The sequence below is a fragment of the Pomacea canaliculata genome, linkage group LG11 (assembly GCF_003073045.1).
Source record: "Pomacea canaliculata isolate SZHN2017 linkage group LG11, ASM307304v1, whole genome shotgun sequence".
In the NCBI taxonomy this organism is placed as follows: Eukaryota; Metazoa; Mollusca; class Gastropoda; order Architaenioglossa; family Ampullariidae; genus Pomacea; species Pomacea canaliculata.
The window spans coordinates 20,257,237-20,280,855 of record NC_037600.1 but is presented as its reverse complement, the minus strand read 5'-3'; the positions used below and the strand labels follow the sequence as shown (position 1 = coordinate 20,280,855).

At 38.8% G+C, this 23,619-nt stretch overlaps 1 protein-coding gene across 6 annotated transcripts; it reads right to left on the bottom strand.

Moving 5' to 3' along the window:
* Positions 1-7,551: 7,551 nt before the first annotated feature.
* Positions 7,552-23,566, bottom strand: LOC112575245. Of its 6 annotated transcripts, XM_025256956.1 has the most exons (14): positions 23,504-23,521; positions 21,106-21,213; positions 17,465-17,967; positions 15,992-16,103; positions 14,571-14,632; positions 13,865-14,100; positions 13,540-13,615; positions 13,247-13,351; positions 12,947-13,027; positions 12,437-12,530; positions 11,864-11,985; positions 9,768-10,202; positions 9,417-9,587; positions 7,552-9,138 (listed from the first exon to the last, which is right to left on the bottom strand). In XM_025256956.1, exons 3-14 carry the CDS (start codon positions 17,954-17,956, stop codon positions 8,959-8,961), a joined length of 2,166 nt encoding a protein of 721 aa, XP_025112741.1. In that variant the 5' UTR covers positions 17,957-17,967; positions 21,106-21,213; positions 23,504-23,521; the 3' UTR covers positions 7,552-8,958. The 6 variants fall into 6 exon arrangements, with proteins under 6 accessions (XP_025112741.1, XP_025112740.1, XP_025112735.1 ...); XM_025256955.1 differs by lacking the exon at positions 21,106-21,213 and having other exon boundaries at positions 23,504-23,566; XM_025256950.1 differs by lacking the exons at positions 21,106-21,213; positions 23,504-23,521 and adding an exon at positions 19,263-20,051.
* Positions 23,567-23,619: the final 53 nt, after the last annotated feature.

Below are 23,619 nucleotides of genomic sequence, written 5' to 3'. Positions count from 1 at the left end.
AACTTATTCGATACAATAGGTGCCCGTGAGTTTATTATTTTTAAAGCATCGTCCTTCTCAGAAGACAGATGAGTAGTGTAGCTAGATAATGGGAAATACTTCTGATAAAGAAATGGTTCTTGTAAGTTTAAGAAAATAGGGAGAATAGTATTTTAAGACCATTCTTTCTTTGACTTCAAGATATGATTGGGATACAGAAATCCTCTTAAAATTGTAATAAAATAATTGGAGGTAAAAAAAATGGGAACTGGGGAATTTATTTTCATCAGAAAATGACTGAGGGAGGGGAATTGCTGCTTACGCCGAGTCAGGAACTAAGGCTATATCATCCTGTCCTGTAGATAGGAGCCACGTGCAGAGACAGACGAGATCTGAACCCAGGACATCCAATCCTCACTGTCCAGGTTGACAGGCGCAACCGGGTCGCTCCAGAAAATGATTGACAGGTGCCCCAGGTAAGGCTGACCAACGACTTCTGATGGTCTTTCTCCTCTGTTGTTAGAGATGAGGCCTTGTGTAGTTTGCTAGCGAACTGGGTGGTCATGGTTCACCGTACTAGGTCAACGCTCGTCACTCCCTGAGGCATTTGCAACAGTAGAACGTGTCACGTGCACTCACCTAACAATCTCTAGAATGCTTATTCGACCATGTCAGCCAGCAATGAATCCATCAGCTGAATGAATAATAAGCTCTGAACACGACCTTTGTCTTTCCACCCGAACACCTAATGACAGGCAACAATGGCGAGCTTAACGAGAGAAGATTTTCAAACGAAGCCACCTTTGAAGCAGCCACGTGGAAAGCATAATAAGCAGTAATAAGCAGACGCTGTTTCAAAATGGAAAATTCAGTGAAATCTGCTGAAAACTTTCAAGTCCAGGATCCATTCTGTTGGGACAGCTAGTGGTGTGGAAAGTCCATTAGTCCATGACATTTAGGCGGTCTGGGATGTGACAAACTGACACGATTATGCCGGACGTCAGCAGAGAGAATACTGGTGTGGGTCATGGCAGAAAAGGTTACGGGAACCCAAACAGGTCCCGGCTGTGGAATTGTCCGATAGATGCCTGGCCGCGAAGGTCAAGTCCCAAACTGTCAGAACTTGGAGAACTGTCACCAGCTCTTCCTCGTTTATGGGAGGCAGTGTTCTTTAAGAGACTTTCTGGCAGGAGTAAATATAAGTTGGGAAAAACACAGACTCTCCATCCAGTTGCCATGAGTGAGGTTTAGACTAACGAGACCCCTAGGGGAAACCAAAATGCTTAGTCAAGGAACTAAACTCTGTTAGAGTTCTTGTATGATCGGTAGGGACTGATCCCAACTCTGAGACATCGGGTCCACAGTTTGGCAAGAGTCAACTGTAAAGGACGTGCATGCAGGCCCGTTGTTAGCCCCCGCGGGGCCCGAGGCAAAGGGCATGTGCGGGGCCCTCACGCCACGGCTGACTACACTTCCATATGCCTAGTTACCATATCAATCAAAAGCGCGGGGCCCTAGGCAGATGCCTCGTCCGCCTGCCCCTAAGCACGGCCCTGCGTGCATGCAGTCTGCCCCAAGATGGATGAGTAGCATCAATACAAAGAACAGTTACTGGACAAAACCAACCTCTTCTAGGGAACCATAGAAGGTCCTGAACCTGAGTCAGTACCGACATATCTCGAGTCTGGAAGACCGATGACAAATGGCGGACGGGGTCACGAGGTGTGTTGAGGGGGGGGGGGGGGGGGAAATAGCTGTTTTACACCCTCCTTTTATGTTTCTTTTAAGCCATCATGTTACTGATGTAGTGTTTTGTTTTTCTAAGTTCTTGTAAAGCGCGATCATCCTTGCTTCACCCTGGGAGCAGTGACTTTGTGTTCTATTGTTGTTATTATTATTATTGAGAGGTGCTTAAAAAAGAAGAAAAAGGAGTTTGCTAAAGCTTTTGTCGTCGGAAATAAACGAATTGTCATTGTTTTAGAATGTAACTGGTCAAACATTCCTCTTAATACCATACACCGTCGATAGTCCAGGTGGTGGTCTGCTTTCATTGTCTCATACGCGACACGACCAACTTACAAGCTGCATGGCACTGAATTAAAAACATTTTTGCACAATTCGCTGTGGACTTCGTGCGATCGCTGGTTTCGGGGGATATGGAAATGATATCCCCAGCGTGTCATCCATAGAGACTTTCCGGTATTGATTCTGGCGATGGTGATTCCCCGGGGCGGCCATCTGAGGATCATCTTTGGCTGAGAAGTTTGCAGGCCTGGGCGGCGAGTGTCTGAAGAGATCGAGCTATTGATCTTGCCGTTACCACAAGGCACGACTCCAGAGACAGTCGGTTGTTCGTCTGGTCAAAAGAGACACCACACCACGGACATGTCAAAAAAACAAACTGCTGCTTGTTTGCCAAGACTAAGTTTTAGGTTGTCATGTCTTGGCGAATCATTTAGCAATGTAATATCCAGAGTACCTTCAAATCAACAATAAACTTGCAATAAATTGGTTACTTAGTCTTTTATTATTTTTTTATTCATTTCATTTTTATTATTATTATTTTTCTTTTTGCACATGCCTCGACCTTTTTTTTCTTACGACTGAGAGCCAATAACTGATGACCCCATTGACCATGCTCGAGCTTTTGTATCTCCGTCAACACGAGACTTCGCGTCGTCTGCTTTTCTATTTGAATGTTAAAAGTTAAGCTGGAACAGGGTTCCCAGGGATCAGGGATGGTGCCAAAAAAGGACCTTTCATGCATTCGAAAGGACCTAAGTGACAGTCATCAATGCTTAAGTTTTTCTCTTGTGTGGTCGGAAAGATGTATTATTTATGAATCTGTGGTCTTCTCTATGTTCTCAAATACATGTATTTCTAGTAATAAATAATCAAAGAGTTAATTTTGATGCCTGTCTGTAAGTTTCTAAAGAACTTTTGAAAAAAAGAGCGTTTTTTGCGAATACGGAAGGGCAACTAGTGTTGTACAGATGTGTAGACCAAACATTTTCTTGTGACTACAAGGAATGCCAAGGATTGGAGGATCAGATGAGGAATGAAAAGAGTGTGATCCTAATGCTAAACCAAAGATGGAATGAGTCGAAACTGTCAAGCATTACAGCCCATTTATTTTTAACCTTGAGATATTATTTAAGCATTCTTATTACACATACATGTAACACATGCAAACATATACATAAACAGCATGATATACTAATACACATAAGATTAAGATTACAAAATGACAAAGCAATCCATCTACTATAAGCAAAAGTTTCATTGATGAAATTCAATTCTTTGTCACCCCTACAGCTTTACCAATACTAAACAATACAATTTCTTTACACAACCTAATTTCCTCTAAATAGTTCTGGTTTTTAACATGTTCCATAGCATACATGTACAGAATTGTGCAGGCTTATTTAAACTGAAATAAACATTAATTCTGAATGTCACAATTCAACACCTTTTAATTTCTTCCTGTAATCTATCAATGTCTGACTGAATCTTTGTTATCTCCTTCTTCTTGTCTTTGGCTAACAAACGCATGTTGTTAGATCTTTCAATAAGTGAAAAACTTTTTTGCTCTTCAGCCTGGAAACTATGTCTGTCAGCCAGTTCCAGCAGGTGTCGTTCTTCGGCACTGGTGGTCTTTAGCCTTTTTGTGAGTATTACCAGCTCATCTCCTAATCTCTTTCTGTGGACCTGCTTTTCTTCTGTTTCCTTCTGCTGCTTCTGCTCAGAGAGGTAACGTTCATACCTGCCATAGGCACTAGAAGCGGATATCATCAGTGGTTTGGAGATCTCAACATTTTCCACCCCTCCCACACTGTGAATATGATCAAGAATTACTCTGCGTGCTTTTAGTGCAGTCTGACTAAGATTGTCAGCTACTGTTTCTTTGTTGAATGAAAATCCTCTTTCCACTGTAGCTTGACCATGAGAGAGTAGGAGTAACTGTCTGACAACAGACCACAACACCTGAAACTCTGCTTTTCCAGCAAGGGCATCATAAAAAACTATCCAGTCTTTGTGTCATAGGGTCAAAAGCCTTACTACCACACTCACCTGCAGAACTGTCAAGAAAATTACGGAACTCTGACAATACCTTGTCACAAGTCACATCATCAAACCTTTTCACACCTTGGCAATACAACAAAACCTTTTTCATTTTTTGTATTGATTTGTCTTTTTCCCCCATGGTCTTTGGGTTTAAGAAAGTTATGTTTCTCACTAGGGTGTACTTCAGTGGAGATTTATCCTGCAATTTTAGAACAACTGCTTTCAAAAAATCTCTGCATTCAGCTCTGAAGGCCATGAGAGTTCCATCGTTTACTGATGACTGTTTCTTAGCTACAGCCAGTAGTCTATCAACCCTGAAGCCAAGTTCGATCATGCTCAGATTGACATGGTTAGAACTGTTGCATATATCAACCTGCACAAGTTGGAGGGCAGTTTCACATTTATTAAGTACATTTGACTTGATAAATTTGTGCATCAGATTTTCCTAATGTCATGTAAGTCTAAACAAAGGAAAGGAAGAAGAGGCTGATCAGCTTGGTATTTTCTCAAAAAAGGTTCAAGTATACTGGCAATTAAACTAAAGAAAGCCAGACGACATGAAAGCAAAGGGGTAGATAAGACTCCAGCTTTTACAATATCAAAAGATTTGTTCTTTGGCAATGTTATTTTTTTCTCCATTGCAGCTTTGACAAATTTTTCCAAGTATGGAAGCATAACAATTTGCTTTTTCAGCAACAGAATTGTTTTCAAGCCATCGGTGAGCACAGAACTTGGCTGGAAAAGATGTGGAACCAGTTACTTTTATATAATCTTCTCTTCTGGCTGGGCTGTCTCTGAACAAGATATAAGCAGATGTAAGAAATGACTCAAGCTCCCATTGAGAAGCCTCGCACCCACGCCTAAATGCATTGTGCATAACATGGAGTCCACAGCTGCCCACATTTAACAAACCAACATTGTGATTGGTAATCATGTCGTTATTAATTTTCTCAAGAAGGTTTAGGTTTACAGAAGGTCCATCCATAGAAATTTGAAGTAAATTAGCTTGCTTGAAGTTTGATTCGCTAATTACCTTACTGAACTTTTGTTGAAGGTCTATGGCCGCGGAATGACCCAAAAATTCCGAGGTCAGGTAATGAGTCCTTACAGCATTGTCACTCCAGTAACGACATGGAAATCCAGCTGTTTAGTTTGAGTCTTATGGTTAGAAGATTCATCAAACAAAAGAACATACTCAGGCGACGAATTTACACAGTCCAGAAGCAATTTCGAAAAGTGAGGAGCAAGCCCAAATGAAGTTAGATAACTGGCTTTTGTTAGACCGCACTTAAATTCTGCAGCTACTTGGCTGTCTGGGAACATAAGTCGAAACAGTTCAGCAGACTTTTCAGCAGATCTGAAACTGTAGTGTGATTCCACAATCTTGAGAGTCCACAGGATCTCTGCCTTCAATCGTTCATTGCTCATCACGAAACCTATTCAAAGAAAACATTTAAGTTACCATTATGTCTGTAAACATTATGTTCTGTCTGAATAAAAGACAGGTTTCAAAAAGCAATAATTAATGACATGATAATATAAATAATACTAAACTAAGTTAAAGTATAAAGATGCAGCATAGTTGAAAATGAAAGTTATTTTCAGCTAACTGATTTAGCTTTAATGTTAAATTGTTTGATTTTAAAAATCCAAAAAATAATGTATTTGCTGGTAAATAGGATAATAAGCATACATTATTAATTATACTTTCTTTTAATCTTTCCTGATCAGATGCCAAAAATTCAGATCAATTTTCTGCAGCAAAGCTGTAGTAAGATTCGTGATTGTATAAAACTCTATTTGTAGTTCGAATCATGAGAAAATGAAAATCTCAACTTTTTAATTTAAATAATTCTTTGCTATTTACTGATCTTTAAGCTATTGGCTTCACCGTAAATTAGACGATAGGCTTAATAAAGAGTGGAAAAAAACCGCAAAATGTTATGCACGCTTTAATTTAATGTGTTTTTCTAAGTACCCACATCGTTAACTAAATGAATCGCTAAAGATAAATAATTGTCAACTTACTGGACACACTTGCAGAGCTGGTCGTGCCGTCTGATTTTGAGCGGGCTGTGGATGTTCTCGATGACGAAAGTAATCAGTTACACAAAAGCGCGCATCTTTCAGAAATACTTTTATTTGCCTTTGGTGTCTTTCGGTAACCATGTGCTGTTTCAGAACACTTTCGCCCATTGATGAAAGATTCAGAGATATTTTTGCAGGCAGCACATCGTGCCAAATGTTTATTGCTCGAGTCTTTTATTAACCAATCTTTATACTTGTCTTCCTTTAGCCACTTCTCCTGAAAAGAGCACTTCCCGGCAATCTTTCAAATTGTTAAGCAGACAAAGAAATGTGGTCGACACGACGAGAGTGAACTCGCGAAAGGCCGAAACGGACGTTCCCGCCGCGAGCGAGACTGGGTAGTCATGTGATTAAAATAGCAATGCAGCGAAAAATCGTCGGTATTTTGCGCCAAAGTCTACTCCGGAAATAAATTTGTTGTAATATTTTATCGATAAAAGGACTTAAAAGGGTCACAGAGAAAATGTAAGGACCTGTGTGAGAATTTGAAAGGACCGCATGGCAAATAAAAGGACTTAAAAGGCCTTTTGGCGAAAATTCAATATAAAAGGACTTAAAAGGACCTTGCAAGGACCTGGGAACCCTGTGGAAGCGAATTTTTGCTTTGGCGTTGTTCTAGAAATTAACGATGAAAATGAGTCTGCAGCCAGTCCAGAAGAAATATACTTTCGTGCTTCGCACGATAAACGATTGGGGTAACTGAAAAAAGAAAGTTCGTTAACTGACTAAATGTTAAAGACCAAGGTTAGGTTTCTGCAAGTGAGATATTTTAAGTCTCCATCGATCAGAGATAGACTTTAGGAACTGTCAAAGACAACTAACCCCTAAATGTTTAATTCGAAACCACCTAACACACATCCGTTAAGCAACAGTCCAGGGCATCAGACCCGTCATTGCTCAGTCTCGTGTGGCTAAACGCCACTCGTCCCTCTATGAAGTCCACACGCGTGAAGGATCGGCGAACTATTTAGCAGACTGGAGTGTCGTTCGTGATTAATTACACAAAGTGCTTCACCAACTACCGACACGAGAAAGAGCTATCAGTCTGACAACCCTGCAATGTCCGGACCTGGTGAGCTTGGGGTTAACGACACCGTGCAGAACGTCAGAGACTTTAAATAACTGTTTATAGCAAGTTAATGTTTGTAACACTGTATTTATGACAATGTGCTCGGATGAGTAAACTCATGATTTGATGGATATGCAAGAACTCAGGTCAAGAACACATCCATCGGGACTGGTAAGCTGTTTCCAATGAAATCAGTATTCAGTGAAAAACGTACGATAGAGATGTTTATCCTATATTAACAGGCACGCACAGAGTTTACAACACAAATTATAGCCTATCTGCTAAAATAAGGAATAAAAAAGGAAACCACATGATGGAAGATCGTCAATCACTGCACTAAAACTCACTCATCTGTTACCAGAAATTTATTTCCGACTCATTACTATGGTCAATGACTTAAAAACACTTTGACTGACAGGTGACAGGAAAGCTCCTTAATATTTGTCAGCAGGCTTTAATCTTTTAACAGCTGGACTACACATTTCATATCCCCTGTGGTACACACAGCCACCATAACTCTGCCTTGCAGCTTTTGACAATTCACAACAAGGCAGGGTGGAATAAAACATAGGACATGGGAAACTTTTACAAGTGAAAGTATTATCAAAAGCAATCAACTCAGCACTCAAAATACAATAAAATATTTTTTTTAAAAACTCAGTTAAGTCCCCATGTGTGTGTGTTTTTTTGTTCTCGTGGTAAAGTTTTACCAAAGTGTGTTGGAAAGAAAAACAATTCTGCATCATAAACGATGGTCCCAAAGAAGCAACTTTAACAGAACTAAAACTAGGTTACAAAATGTACAAGGCAATACATACTAACCATCACATGCACAAGTCTCCACTTATTTTCTTCCTTCACTAGCTTTCATCTCTTGACAAGTGACCAAAAAACAAAAAATACATACCCTAAGATAACACTTTTGGCTGTCTACTACTCTACGGGTCAGGTTCTCCACACATTTATCATCATGCCCCAAATTCCTGAAGTGCTCGGTAACAAGTGCTTTGTTATTATCTCTCTCTTCATTGCTAAAATGTAACTCATTCGTTCTAAACTCCGATTTAAAAAAAAAAAAAAAAAAAAAAAAAAAAAAAAAAAGACATCATGGATAACCAAACACAGGTTTGTGCGGACCATACAAAATGCAATTTTAATACCCAGGAAGTCAAAATACTTTCACTGGAGGATAACACCACTGTGATTTTTCAAAAGAAGAATTCTACTGGAAGAAGCGATAACCAAAGTTCAGCATTTATTTAGAAAAAGAATCAAGAAAAAGTACCAGTCACAAGAAAGAATCTTCAACTAATGGCACAGGTTTTCAAATCATGTCTGTATGGTATGACTCCCTAGAACTAATTTCAACTCCTTCAGCAAGACAAATGAAAATATAACTTAAGGCATAAGTGTCATAACAGCTCTGCCATGTAATCAAACGTTGTGCTGGGACATAAGGTTAGCAGCCATTTCTACATGTGAAGTACAATATCAAGGGCTCTCACTGTCTCTATAAACCACCAACTAGTAAGAAGCACCAATAATAATAATAAAGAATAAAGAAAAAAGAACAGAAACACACTCAAATAGTGTGTGCAAGAGATGCTCCCAAAAGCTCAAATTGGCCATCAACTTACAATGTGAAACTATGAAGATACAGTACCATGTATATAGCCAATTCCAAGATTGAGAGAAAGGGAGGGGGAGGGGGCACATAGACTCTAGTCATCATGCTCCCTCTCCCCGACAAAAACGCCTTATTTGGCTCCTCTACGACCGCGCCTTCCCCGGCCACCGCCACGCCCTCTGCCTGTGGAGCCCCCTCTGGTGGGAGTGGAGGTGCTGGTCGGTGGTGGCTTTTCTGGAGACACTTCTTCACTCTTCTGCGGACTTTCTGTTTCCTCTGATCCTTCCTCTACACTGAGGCTAATGATCATCTGCCAACACAAACTCTTTCATAGTTTGCATGTTTTAAACAGCAAAAAAGTTCCTAAATGGTACCTATAGACTGTTAATGAAGACAACCGCTGTGTCTAAAATCTCTTCATAACACTTGCACATTGATTTGAATTTAAGACTGACTCTTCTTGCCTTTGAAATTTATGCACAGTTTTGTCCTACAATTATCAGAAGTAGTGATTTTTATCTAGACTCTTAAAAGAAATATGTAATTTAAAAATCAGCATGACTCTATTGGTTAATCTACTTCATTTACCTCATCATCATCCTCACGGCTAGTAAGAAGTTCTGAGTTGCTTCCCCCTATAAGGCTAAGATCAGCTTCAAGTTTGGAGTCGGAAGGAGTAGGCTCCGCATCAGCAATGGAGGACAAGGCCGCATTATCTTCGTCAGCAGTTGTGAAAATTGCACTCTCCTGAGTCATTTCCTGAAAGAGGATTGAAAGGACTTGTAGGGTTTAAGCTTTTATCTTGATAGCTTGTAAACACGTTTAACTTGCCGACATGCATCTAAATTGGACAAACAACTTGAACTAACTGCATGGATCTGCTCCTCCTTTATCACACACTTTAATGACAGCAGTTACTATTAAAACATAAGGGCCTACCTTCAGCAGGCTGTCCTCTTCCAGGGGTTCTTCATTGTACTCATACATGGCATCTGCTGGATCCCCTTCTAACATGGAGTCTTCATCTTGCTCCTCAGTGTGGAGCTGCTCGCTGTCCCCAGTTTCCTGACTATACTCCTCCCTCTCCTGCAGCTCATCCCCAATTTCCGGCTCCTCTTGGCCACCATCTTCATCGGCTACAACTTGCTCTACCGCGTCACCCTCCACCTTTCCTGCAGGGTCTTCGGAAGCATCCTCTTCAACCTCTTCCATGATGTCATCGTGATCATGGATGTCGTCATCACCTTCATTTCTTGTGGTCTCCTTGTCATCCTCCTGACCTTCTTTTTGCTTATCACCATCTTCCTTTGCAGCCTTTTCTGCAGCTTCTTTGTCTGCTTGAGCTTTGGCCTTCAGTTTTGCATACAGGAATTTCTGTGAAAAGGCAAATGTGTGTTATAATTCATTAACACAAACATCTTTTTGCACACAATCCCATACCCCACCTTTTAAAGGTTTCTCCCTTTATTAAAGTGAATTTCCCCTTTGTTTTCTATTCTCTTATGTCAGGAGCAGCCAGGTAAAGCTACAGTTTTGAGGTGACCTGGTTGGGCTTGAGATTTCAATTTTTTATGCTCTAGGTTCACATTTCTTTCTGTTGAATTCATTGTTCACACCTATCTATCTAAACGTCTTCGTGCATCAGGTTGCACATAAGGTCTCAACCAGAGTCCGCCACCGATGTCGATCGGCTGGAACCCGCTATAGGTGACCCCATGTCCAGCCCTTTCCTTTCATCTCCCTTTCCACTGTTCTTCTCCAAGTTTCCTTTGGACAGCCTCGTTTTCTTCAGCACGTCCAATCCATCTCCAGTGCCTTTGTTGAACCTGCGTGGTGATGTACTCAGTTTCAGTTCTTCGTTAGTGATGGTATTTGGCCAAAAGATGTTAAGTATGCGCCTGAGGCATCTGTTTTGGAAGACATCAAGCTTGTTACTGATGGTTTTAGTCATCTTCCATGATTCTGATCCGTAAAGAAGGGTGTTTATCACATCTGACTTGAAGATTCTCAGCTTGATCTTCTGACTGATATTTTTTGCCTTCCATGTGCTCCTGAGTGAGGCGAAGGCCTGGCTGGCTTTCGCCAGTCGGGCTCGAATCTCCACCTCTGCATCTCTGGATTGTTCACACCTACCCTCACCAATTTTCTATTTAAGCCTTGTGCTGAAAATAGCTCATCTGAGCCTGGGTTAAGCACATAATTTATACACAAGGTTTGACATACTGTCTATTATTTAAAAATAAAAGTGAGTCTCCACCTGTGAACCTGTTTCACACCCATAGCACTCAGCACTTATGATATCAGCAAAACTGGCTGATGCATAGTTTAAAGTATACTGATTTAAGGGGGGAACTCTTATTTGAAAGAAATATTTTTAGAAGTCACAAAAATAGAATGCAATGACTACACAGCAAAATAAAACAATGTAGAAAAATAGAGTAAAATCTCTTTATCAAGACCTTTCTATCACAGCCCCTTAGCAGTCACGCCTACCATGGTACATATGTACTAATTGCTTTTTTCCTGGACAGCAAGTTCCTCTAAAAATTTTCAGTGAAGCCTAACAATGGCAGAATAAGCATGACCAAGAGATACGAAATGACAACAAAATTACATGGATTCTAAGAGCACTATTTCAACATTACAAACTGTATTTCATAGGTGTTTGAAGTCATGGTTTGTGGAATGAAAACAGGTTGATCTCCCTATTAAGACCCTTCTTAGTTGCGACTGAATCTTGGTTGATGTTAGCAAACTTTAATAGTGAGATTTTACTGTACATTGTACCAAAAGGATCATGCTTCTAAAGATTTTTCTTTTTAAAATTCTAACAGTAACATCTTATATCTGTTTGAAAATACACAACTGTTAACAGGTTTAGGCAATACTGAAAACTGGTGTGAAAGACTGTAGATTTTGTTTAGTTTATCCATAAATGCTTTTGCCCACTCCCCAAACCCTCCCTCACCTTCATACATTCAAATATTTCTTAAGTTTAAGCTGATCATCATATCACTCGTCAAATAACAATCTACCTTATATTTAGTGAAGTGAGCTTCTGTTTTGCAGTGTGCATCTTTAGCAGAAGTTTCATTGTTGAAGAACTTGTTGCAAAGTTTACAGAAAAATCCGCTCACAGGAACCACACAACTCTGACCTGAAAATAAAAAGGATAATATAAAATCTTAATGATATACAGCAAAAATCCAATGACTAACTAAGTATTAAATTAAGAATTTACATGCAATCAATGATGCAGAGAAGCCTGCATATAACAATTATATCTTTTCAATAATACATGCCCCCCAATTTGTTAATGATGCGGGCACATGAAGAAACAAAAAAAAAAAAAAAAAAAAAAAAAAAAAAAAAAACACGAAACCATCATCAGCTACGGTCATGCACAAAATTTTTGAAACATCCTACTTGAACAATTTGCTGTGTCACCAGCCAACCCATTTTGGGCTTCTTGTGTGCCAGCCAACACCCTAAGCATGAAACAACCATAAAATTTCTAACGAAGAAAAGAGACGTGTTGTGCTAAAGGTAATGACTCAAGGGTCCTTGGATGAGAACTTACAAAACGATAACTTTCAAAATTTGCTTACCAACAGCAACTTCCGGATCAAACTTGTCAAATTTTGCTGGCAACTTGATCTGGATTTCCACTTCTTTTCTGCCCTTTTCTTTTTCAGGCTTTTTCTAATGAAAAAAAAAAAAAGTGCTGCTAATAAACCCAGTCACTCTAACCTGCCTGAAAACTGAATCATTTAGCCTGCCCACCACTTGTTTAAACTTACTAATAAAGTAATCCTCATTTCTGATATCCTACTCAATATCCAACCCAAACACACCTTTTAAATTAAAAAATATATAAAATATATAAATAAAATAGTTGATGTGTTTATCATTTGGAAAGACATGCTACGTAAACATACGACAGTAATCATAAGCGAATTAACTGTATGGTAATAAAATAATAGCTGATGTGCCCAACTTCCCCCCAGATCTTCTAGTTTGAAAAAACAGGAAACAAACTTTCTACACCTCATTGTTTCCCTGCTTCAACTCACCCCTCTCTCCCCCACTAATTCTTGTAAAGTAGATGACCAACATACCTGTGAGTCTTTCACCTGCTTGCTTCGACCATTTCTGCTCTTCCCCTCTTTGTCTTGATTCTTCTCATGCTCAGCCTGGTTCTATGCAAATACCGACAACTTTCTGATTAAATTATGCTTAACATGCTTGATCTCTATTCTTCTTTCTTTAAAAAAAAAGCTTCCTTTACCAAACACATTTTGCAGAAACTTTTTCTTTTTTACACTTTACACAGTTTGCTCCAGTAAATCAAAAAAATTCTAACACTATTAAAAAACAGGGGTAATAGGAAGGTTGTAGTGCAAGTCAAATTTGCTTACCTTCTTATGCTCCTCTGTGTCACGGTGAGCCAAAACCTCTGTGAAGTTTGCGAATTTCTCAACGCCACACCATCCACAGCCCCTCATCACTTGTATCACTCGTTTCTAGGCAAATATGTGTAATAATGTTTCAATGTGTCATCTTTCTTGCAGACATGGTGTTTGTGTATGGCCGTGCATGTTAAGAGCACAAATGTTGAAGGTTTGGATCAATGCATATACACCTGTATACTGGACATCACTAACCATATTTGTGCGTATTCTTCATAAACATGTATGTTAATAACAATTACCCTATGGAAAGCCATGCGGATATGGTCAGAATAGCGAACTTCCAACACCTGGTCACAAATCTTGCAGAATCCTTTTCTGAAAAGCACAAAAACATTTCGATTATACTTAAATGACAGTAAAGTTCTTTTAAGACTTATATATATATATTTTTTAATAGAATTTTAATAGAGTTTAAATTTCCTAATGCATAGGTGTGTGATGCTTAGTTGTTAGTAAGATATTGCCATCTTTAGTTATCGAATGTTTCAAAATTTGATGATATAAAATGTAACCCAATACATATCCATCTAGACTAAAACTTGTGCAAGCAGCTTGACAACATACCCATTTTTCTCCTTGACCTCAATCTTACGCAGGTGTTCCTCTGCCTTCATGCGGGCAGCCAGCTGCGTGGACTTTTCCTTGTGGACAGACAACACATCCATCATACGCTTCTTGTGGCGAGCGCTGTTCATGTGCCCCCGGAAGTCATCATCATTTCGGCAATTAATGTTGCACACATGGCAAAAGTGCTTTCCAGAACTGCCACCTTCATCCTTTCTGTCACCTGATCCTTTGCCCTTTAACACCCCATAAACCAACCCATTACAATAGCACTTCACACTACTGGTAATCAGTCTACGGTTCCTGATGCCTGACAAATAAACCTGCACCTAAGACTAAGTTTGGAGAGTCACCAAGAATATGTATGAATCACATTTGGTCTCTTTTAAAATCACAAAGAAATCAAGGAGATATAGATAACTGCTAATTTTGAGCAGAAAGTGAATAGGAAAAGGCATAAAAATCTGCCCAAGTGGAGGTACAAAAGGAAAATTAGACCAGAAGAACTATTTAAAAATATGACCTTATACAGATAAGAATATGCCTGGCAAGTCTGTTCCACAACAAAAGAAAACCCCAATTCTACCTGTAAATTACTATTCTTTTAGAAAATAGCACAGAGTAGGACATTTAGCAACATTTAAAATGTTGCTACACTTTAATAAAAAAAAACACAAAAAAAACCTCAATCAAATTTACAACTCACTTCATCATCAGAAGTTGGCTTCTCTGGATCATATGCATCAGTTGACCTTGATCTTGATGCTACTAAAAAGGATGCATAAATGATTTGAAAAACTAGCATAATGTGAGCATACGGTATAAAGCCTAAGGCTTTCCCCCACATCATCTAAATTATTTCTTGAGAGCAAATTTTACCCTCAGCTTTTAAGGAATTGCAACACTAGCAACTAGTCTTTCCACTAACCTCAAAGTTCTTACTTCCAAAGAAAATATTTTTAGGAGTTATAAATTCATATTCCTAGATTTAATTTAGCGGCTTAAAAGAAACCAAAATCCTTGTACAGCAGCACTGCTAACAAAATAATAATCGATCCATGTATAAAGAAATTTACATAACTGCACCATCAACTGGGTGTCAGGAAAAAAATTAAATTATTTATATTTTGAATTATATCCTGCCAGTACGATTTTGGGAGAAGCTAAAAATTAAAAAAAAAAAAACAGACTCTTCCTATGAGCCAAGGAAGAAGCAGGCAAAATATTAAAAACAGAACTTCAATTGCACAAAAGGACATGCTGCACACATTCTCCCTGCCCCAACAAACACGTTTTCTGCCCCATTACAAGCACAAGGTTAGACTGTGCATGCCTCAAAATGTTTCCTGCTTCCAAGTGTGCTACACAGGAAAGTCCCATTTGTGTCGTGACATAACTGCAGCTCAAGTTGTAGATTAAAAGGAACAAGCCATCATCAAAGGGTTTAAGAAATTATAAACTTACCCCTGCAGAAAAAGTGCATAGCGTAGTGAATAAACCTACTAGAGCACTGCATTACATAAGCCCCCATGGTAAACAAATTATGGGTCACATAAACAGATTGCTTGATCACTGATATGCACTCATTAAATGCATAAATGAAGCCATCGTCTACAAAACCTAAAGCTATTGTTTCCAGAAAGATAACTGCTGGAAGTGCTGCTGACAGAAAGCTGCTAAAAAAATTGTGTTCAGCTAGAGAATGTGGCTTTTGTATCGCAGGCTCAATCAGCTTCAATGGCATTCCTCTCTCGCTTGAAGCAACAACCGAGCTTCCAAATCTTAATGGCAACATAACAAGTCTACCATTAAGGATTTCACAGAAACGTGTAAAGCTGTGAATAGAAAATTTACCAGAATGGTTTGTTTAGACAAGGCGCTAAATGCTAAGAAGTCATAGCTTGATTGGTTTCTCCAAGAGTTTTGAAACAGTGAATTATTATTTTGTCATTTTCTGGACCAAGATTTCAACATGTAGCCCACATAATTTCAACAGATATAAAATAATAAGAGTATATAACATGTGTAAAGAAGCATTGATACTGACTGGGACATGAGAAATAGGACAGGAAATTTGATAAGAAATCCCAGCTCTCATTTTTTTTAAAGTCCATTCCAAAACATTACCTGCAGATGCTTGCTCGCTGCTGCGACGTGATGATGACATGTTTGTATTTTTCCTGGTGCTGGACCCTCTGCTGCTTCCATTGCCTTCTCTACTTCTGCGCCTGTCCCTGTGCTGAAAACCACCAAACAGGCCGCCCCAGGTGCGTCAGCGACAGAGACTCGCAGAAAGAAGAGGTATCAAAATAGAACAAGTTTTTTCAACGCGTAAGCTGCAGCAGTGAGGAAGAAACCCCATGAATGTGAATGTGGACGTCAATAAAATGGAGAACTTGTGAACGACACAAGTTCAGTGAATTGCCAATGCTGAAATATTTTCCTTCTGATGCAAAGCATAGACAAATTCAATGTCTTAAGATTTTGAGCTTTGCAAGTTTTTACGGCAAACCGATTCATGATCCACAATTGGGTGGAAGAATACACAATCATTGAAATTCAAGGAGAATATAAATGGCATCACTGATTGCAAGAAAATATTCAAGACTTAATCCTTTAAAAATCCAATTTTAAAAAGTGTAGGAAATATAGAAATGTTGGAAAACAAATATTTCACCCACAAAAAAATCTTAAAATGTGATGAAAATAGTCTGCTGCAGCTATAACAATTCCCACTGATGAGAATGATCCACTTCTTTCATTGTAACACCCATTTATAGAAGTGTTGAGATGAAATATATTTTTAAAAACATCAGTGAATCATAAAAACAGAGTGAACAATTACTGTCCACGAAAATTTGAAACAAAGTTTCAAGTATATACACATATGCAAACAGCAGAAATAGATTCATTCACTGATAAATGATTGGCAGAAAAGTTATCCTGAAAACACTTGCTTCTATAGACTGTAGATAACACTAAGTTCCTGCCTTGTTAGTGGAAGAAGACCAAATAGTTAAAACAGAAAAGTGCTGGCAAGGCAAGACAACAACAAGACAAATCAACATAACAGTGATGACGAGATTAGTTTGACTCAATCTGCACATGGTGCTCTTAAGAGCTGATTGCAGTTGCTCTGAAAGTTTGGTTCACTGAGCATTACCAAACTAGATGTTCCAGGGAAATTTGAAAATTTTGCTAGGTGACAGCTGCGATCATGCCCACTACTACAGATTAATAACAACAGATGTTTAAAAAACATTATAGGCTGAATGTTTTCTTCTGGGATGCAGTGAAGATATTCTATCTGCAAATTGCTGAGATGCTATACAGCTACTCACAATGCTGGAAATGAGATTAACTTTACAATATCTATTCAGTTAGAAAAGAACTCCAAATATTAACTTGACCCACCAATACAGTTTTGCAATTTTTGACATCAGAAAGAAAAGGCTGAATTTCCACATACAATAATCATTAAAAAAAAAAATTTAGGAGAACAGGGAGGGACAGGGAGGAAAAGGACCTAGCAACAAACTACTTTAAAGGTAGTTATCACAAAGGCATTGACCACGTTTCCTCTAATACAAACATATTTACCGGTGATTGGAAATCTCGTCGTGGGCGTTTGTAATCAGACTGGTATCCGGAGAGACTCATATCCTGGCGCCTTTTATTCATCATCCCCCCACCGATGCCAAACCCTCCTAGGCCCAACGGGGTGCCACGCATCCCAAGCCCAGGCCCATCCAGCATTTGGGACTGCTGTTGAAGAAGGCTGTTAGCAAGAGCTAGCTGTGACTCTCGGAGGCTCAGCTGCTGCTGCAGACTTCGCTGTTGCATCAAGGTGTCCATGTCTAGGTTGCTGTTGCCCATTCCGTAGCTACTACTGCTGCCACCTCCACCACCACCACCAGCACGGCTATGGCCCATAAGACCAGGACTGGACCCTAGAAGTCCCTGACCACCATATCCACCTCCTCTTTCACTTTGGCCTCCATAGTTTCCTCCTAGAGACCCATAACCGCCACCTCCCAACTGGCGTACACGGGAAAGTTCACCACCATAGTTGTCACGCATACCACGGTTCATGTTTGTGTTCTCTGAAAGATAGCAAAAAAAAAAAAAAAAAAGAGTGAAAATACACATCAATAAAAGCTCTAATTAAGTTTTTATAATGAAGGTCCACATTTTTTAAATGTGTGCTTTAGCTATTGGTGCCCATGATCAATATAATTACCTCAAAATGCAAAATCAATCACAATGATGCACTAAGTACAGTCGGACTCAAAGGGACCCGAAAAAAATTTGACTTGCTGAGTTTTTGAGTTAGGGAAAATGGCATAATAGGCACAGGTATTTGGCCGGGAACTAACAATTAATTCGATATAGGGAGGTTTTTGACTTAGGGAAGGTCAACTTATCGAGGTCCGACTGTACTAATATTAAATATAGCAACAGTAATTGTGCCTACTCGTCAATTCAACCATTGGTTATAGAATAACTGCCTTTTGTTTTGACTACTGCCAACTCAACCGCTTGGTATCTGCCATGAACACTAAAGAATTACCAGTGTTGACCATGACCAATAATACTTTATAGGTATAATAATAAAAGCAAAATTTGTTAAGCGCATATTCACACTCCCAAGGAGCATGCTCTTAGCGCTTTAGAACAAGAACGAAACATGGACAGCATGCGAGGGACAGGAAAACAAATAAATAACACATAAGCTATAAAAGAATAAACAACTGTACTAAAGAATAAAATCAAACACAGAAAAGAGAAACCAAATAACAAGAACAAAAGCCAAGAGTAACATGATATTGCAAAAGGAAGTTTGTGAAAAAGGACGAGCGTTATGGGAAAGGTTGTTTGGAGGAAGAGGTGTGTTTTCAGTGCACATTTAAAGGATTCAATAGTGGGTAGGTGGTGGATATAGAAAGGGAGAAAGTTCCGTTGTTTCGCTGCACAATAACTAAAAATCCTGTGGCCGTATGCTGTTTTGGTGACAGGACGAGTAAGGAGACGATCATTAAGGCACTTAATCATCACAACAACTAGATTGCACTTGTGTTTGTTTCTGATTACTTTTCACGCAATTATAAGACTTTTTAGATGCTCAGGTACATGATCCATAGTACAGCCGTTACTCTCTAGTTTGGGACCAAAGCTCTTCTGCCATTCTGCAACCTATACAATGCTATATTCCGTAAACAGCAAATGTGAAGGACAGAGGACAGCAGTTTGTGAGCATGAATACGAGTGTTTATGACATTTTAATAAGCATGATGGTAAAATGCTGAAACAGCTCTCCTCTGCTTAGAAGAAGTAACATGACCTGGCACAGATGCGCCAGCAAATGTTTTCACTCGAACAACCAAGATGCCATTCTGACCTGCTACATCATCTTCACAAGGAATTTCTGCTGGTGTGGGTTTCTGTTTTTGCTTCAAGTTTAGAGTAGTCAGGTATCCCCGTTTAAGACGCTGTTGCATTCTGCTGCCTTTCTTGATTAAATTGGCAGGTGCAGGGAGGGCATGTAAAGCTGGCGCATCCCCCCATGGAACCATTGTACTCAGCACTTCGTAGGCTATATCAGATGCATTTCGAAACACATCTTCAGCACACTTCCTTTTTACTTCAGCCGACACCTTCAATGCAAGTTCAACACCATTTTTTGGTTCATGGCTGTGAACTCCAGAACCTGCCACAAATTCTTCTCCATTTTGCTTGACGGATGCTGGACAAATCATAGTTTTGTTTCTGATAGAGCATCGCCATGTTGTTATCCCATTTCTGATGTGACGAACAACATAAGTGAAACCTGCTGAATCACATAATTTGGCACGTCCACGCTGACTAGAGGATGGAATAATGACAAAAGTCAAAGAAGGTTTTGGATCACGTGTAGTACAGGAATCTGTTTCTGACAGTGATACTTCTTCCACAGCTTCTGGAACATCATATGAAACACTCAGTTCTGACATGTCACCTTCAGAAGAACAGTTGGTAGGAGCAACAGTTTCTTGGGAATGTTTTACGGAATACTGGTGGTCAGAAAAACCTGAAGATTGCAAGCACACCGGCCGTGCAATTTTAACTTGCCGTCCTTTAGAGGAGCGTGGCATTTTTGATATAGGTGAATCAATATGCAAGTCATTCACAATCCATAGTCTCTGTGACCTTGCTCATCAAGAGATATATATACATTTACTTGCTGGGCTGCTTTATGATCAGAATGATCTTCCAACAGTGACTCAAGGATTATGCACTGCTATCACGCCGAGAAATTTCCTGTCTGAAAGTAAACCATTTGTACGAAAATTACACAAAAAACATAACAGGCAATGTGCTATTTAATGGAAACTAGCAAACGATTCAACTTCCAAATCAAGAAAAATGCACATTCATCTAAGATAAAGATCAAAGTAGACATTTACACACATAATTATGTCAAAAGTGGCCAGCAAACAATATCTATATATATTAGATGAGAAAGAAAGCCTGAATGTTGTGACCATTGCTGCAATTATACCAAAGGGGGAAAATGTAAGTCTTTTTCTTCCTAATCCTGTTACTGTAGTATATTAAAGACCAACCTGAATGTTTTTTATTGCAAATATCGATAGATATAGGTGATATAAACTAATCTGTAAATTTCAGCTTCCAAAACCCATCTGTTAATTATCCGCTAGCAAAGTATGCAATTCATACCTGCAATCAACGAGCGCCACTAACAAGTGTACCACATCATGTTAGTACACCCCATTCACAACACTACCAGCTGTGAACACCAATGGGAGCAACAGTTTGGGTTATTCAGACGCTGAAAGTCTGCATTTCCCATGTGAAAGTAGCAGTTTTTCAGAACGAGGTATGCAGCGTACGAACATTCCGAACTGTCGCTCATTCTCTCTCTCTCTCTGATTGGTTGTACTAATGTGATGTAGTACACTGTTATCACCGCTTGTTGATCACATGTGCATATCGTTTGCGGATAACTAACGGATTCGTTTTGGAGGCTGTATCTTACAAGTTAGTTTAAATTGCCTATATCTAATGATATTTGGGGAAAAAACTCAAACTGTTCATGTTTATCTTTAAATACATATAATAACACAATTCACAATAACCTAAACCTTCTGTTGTAAGGCATAATTTACAATATAAATAACAATGATACAAGCTATACTTGTTTAAAAACATTCCTTAAATCTACTTATTTTAGTATAGTGTACCTCTTTTGAGTGGCTCCAGGTCTTCTCAACCATTTCAGTTTTGCATTTCTGATGCTGCCACAGCAACCACCATCTGGGTGCCAAATATCTGTCTTGAGGCAGCACTTTCTGCAAATTATGCAGCACTGACTTTGTCCCATCTTGAATATATTCACTTCTTTGAATTTTCATTATGGGTTACAAATGGCAAGTGTTTGTATTTTGTGCACATGTAGTCTACCTCATCCTGTTCTCAGAATGTGGCTCTAACATGATCAGGTGAAATGTTTCACCTATGAATGTTATGTTGATGACACAAAAGTAGGGTCTTTCTGGTAGCACCTTTAGTATCAAGACCTGAAAATTTGTAGTGAGATATTTCCCAACGAGAGAACCTAGACAAGGTAGAAGAAAGGTGGGGTTTGGAGGACTTGCTAAAGTTAAAAGCATACAATCATTGCATAATGTGATCACCCATTTGTGCCTCCATTACCCGATGGTTTGATGATATTCCTTATAAATTTGTATTGCACTGTAAATAACACCACAGACATGAATGCATGAATATAGTGTACTGTCAGCCTTCCTTTAATGCTTGACTCAGCTCACTTTTCAACACAGGCAAAGTGGTAAAAACTTAGTAAAGTCAGCATTACTGCAATGCAAGGATGTAAGTCTTCCATTTCCCTTGCATGGTCAACACAACTTATGTCTTGGCAAGTCATCTAGTTTTACACTCATTTCAGTCAGAAATTTTTATCACACACAAAATATTATTCTGTGTACAGCCTAACAATGACAATGATGGTAAATGAAAATGGTTAACCTGACCCATATATTTTATGCAATGGTTGAGTTGGCAAAGTCTAAGATGTTTCCTTAAATTTTAAATGATTGATACCATCCACTATTTATAAGTCTGCATAACCAATATTCAACTACTTTTTGAAATCTGCAAAGCAAGCAACTGATGAAATGCAATCTTTCACAAGGAAGCCAATATTTTACAGTCTGGTCAAACAGCCTGCTACCTACACAAGAGCTTGACTGTCATAAGACGCATCAAACTCTTGCAGATCAAAATATGGCTATATAGCAACAGATCATCATCATTTAGCATGTCCATCACACAAAGTCCCAATTTGTTAAAGGTGAGTAGTTTTTCTACACAATTGAGTACTGCTTCTATTTTGCACTATGGCTAAACTTGGCACATTGCGCTGTTTTGCTAAAGCACTAAAATTCCGTTTTCTTGAGTTATTCATTGAGCAACTATTTTATTGCACCAAGGAAGGGCTACTTCAGCGAGTCTGCTGAGTAGTTAAAAATCCAGCACATAGTAGGCTGATTATTGTTAAAGGATTATATTTATAAATACATTTGTAACAAAAATTGTGTTCTTTTTATCTTCAACTTGTGAATACAAATGTGTTATTTAGGTGAACACGCAGTTAGAAAAATTAGGTGCTCGAACAGGGGGTATCGGGCACGATCCCGTTAAAGGAGAGTGGAACTGAGCAGACTAAAGGGAATGGGCACTTAGTTGTGTGCCATCAACTGGCTTTAATGAACCGGGTTATAAGGATATGTTAGTTGTTTTGCATTGTTACAAAGTAGGCCGAGGTCCTGAAAGGTCACATTACAAAATGTTAACTCCACCCAGGTTTGACGGCGCAAACTGGTTCGATAGGACGTTGACTCCTGGTTTTACATTTTTTCCGATAAAATACCATCAAATTAACCAGGCGAGATAATAATAATTTTCATACATTTCTCAGTAGTTGCTACTGCGCATGTTTGTTGACGTACGTAACTACCGCCAGCGTTCTATAATATCGAAGTTGTTCACTGTTGCTATACATATACTATGACGACAGTCTATACGCACACATGTAATTTCGGGAAATTTGTAGGGTGTTTATGTTTAACTTGATGGATCTTTCTTTTTACTATGAATATTATTTTATGTGCTGTGTAAGCCCCGATTGTTATCTCAAATTATTATTATCCCGAACCTAGGGACACAACATGAAGTGAAAATTTGACCACAATGTAAACCAAGATAGGGGGTTGATTGATTTGACTCTTAAATTTTACGATGCTAGGCGTGATCAAGATTAAATGCTGGCTTATTGTAGTAACTACTGCATATTTTTGGTAGTAAATTTATGCGAAAAAAGTAATTTTAGCATTACGTTTTTTTGACTTGTATTCTTTTTTCCGAGAGATCAAGACTATCACACTTAAAAATGCGCAACGTGCTAAGACATTCACAATCCAAAAACACTAGCCATAACACAACCAGTTTGTTTAACTCGTAGTGACTTTGTTCATTAACAATACCAAAAGAAGTATATTATAACAATTAAGACCAGATTTTTTGCAGAATGCAAATTTTAACTGTAATCTGAAAGCTTACCTTCGTTCAACTCAGACACATCAAGCTACTGTCAAGATGGCGTCTTCAAATTTACTCTCTTTTTACCTCATAGCAGTTCTAATTATGTTATTAAAAATATATAAATATAAGAATTT

Excerpts from the sequence above, each read along its gene's own strand:
- LOC112575245 (XM_025256950.1), bottom strand. The coding sequence starts at position 19,995 with ATGCCACGCTCCTCTAAAGGACGGCAAGTTAAAATTGCACGGCCGGTG. Across the intron at positions 16,104-17,464 it reads GACGAGATTTCCAATCACCG|CACAGGGACAGGCGCAGAAG; the intron begins GTAAATATGTTT and ends GGTGGTTTTCAG. Across the intron at positions 9,588-9,767 it reads AAGAGGACAGCCTGCTGAAG|GAAATGACTCAGGAGAGTGC; the intron begins GTAGGCCCTTAT and ends ATCCTCTTTCAG.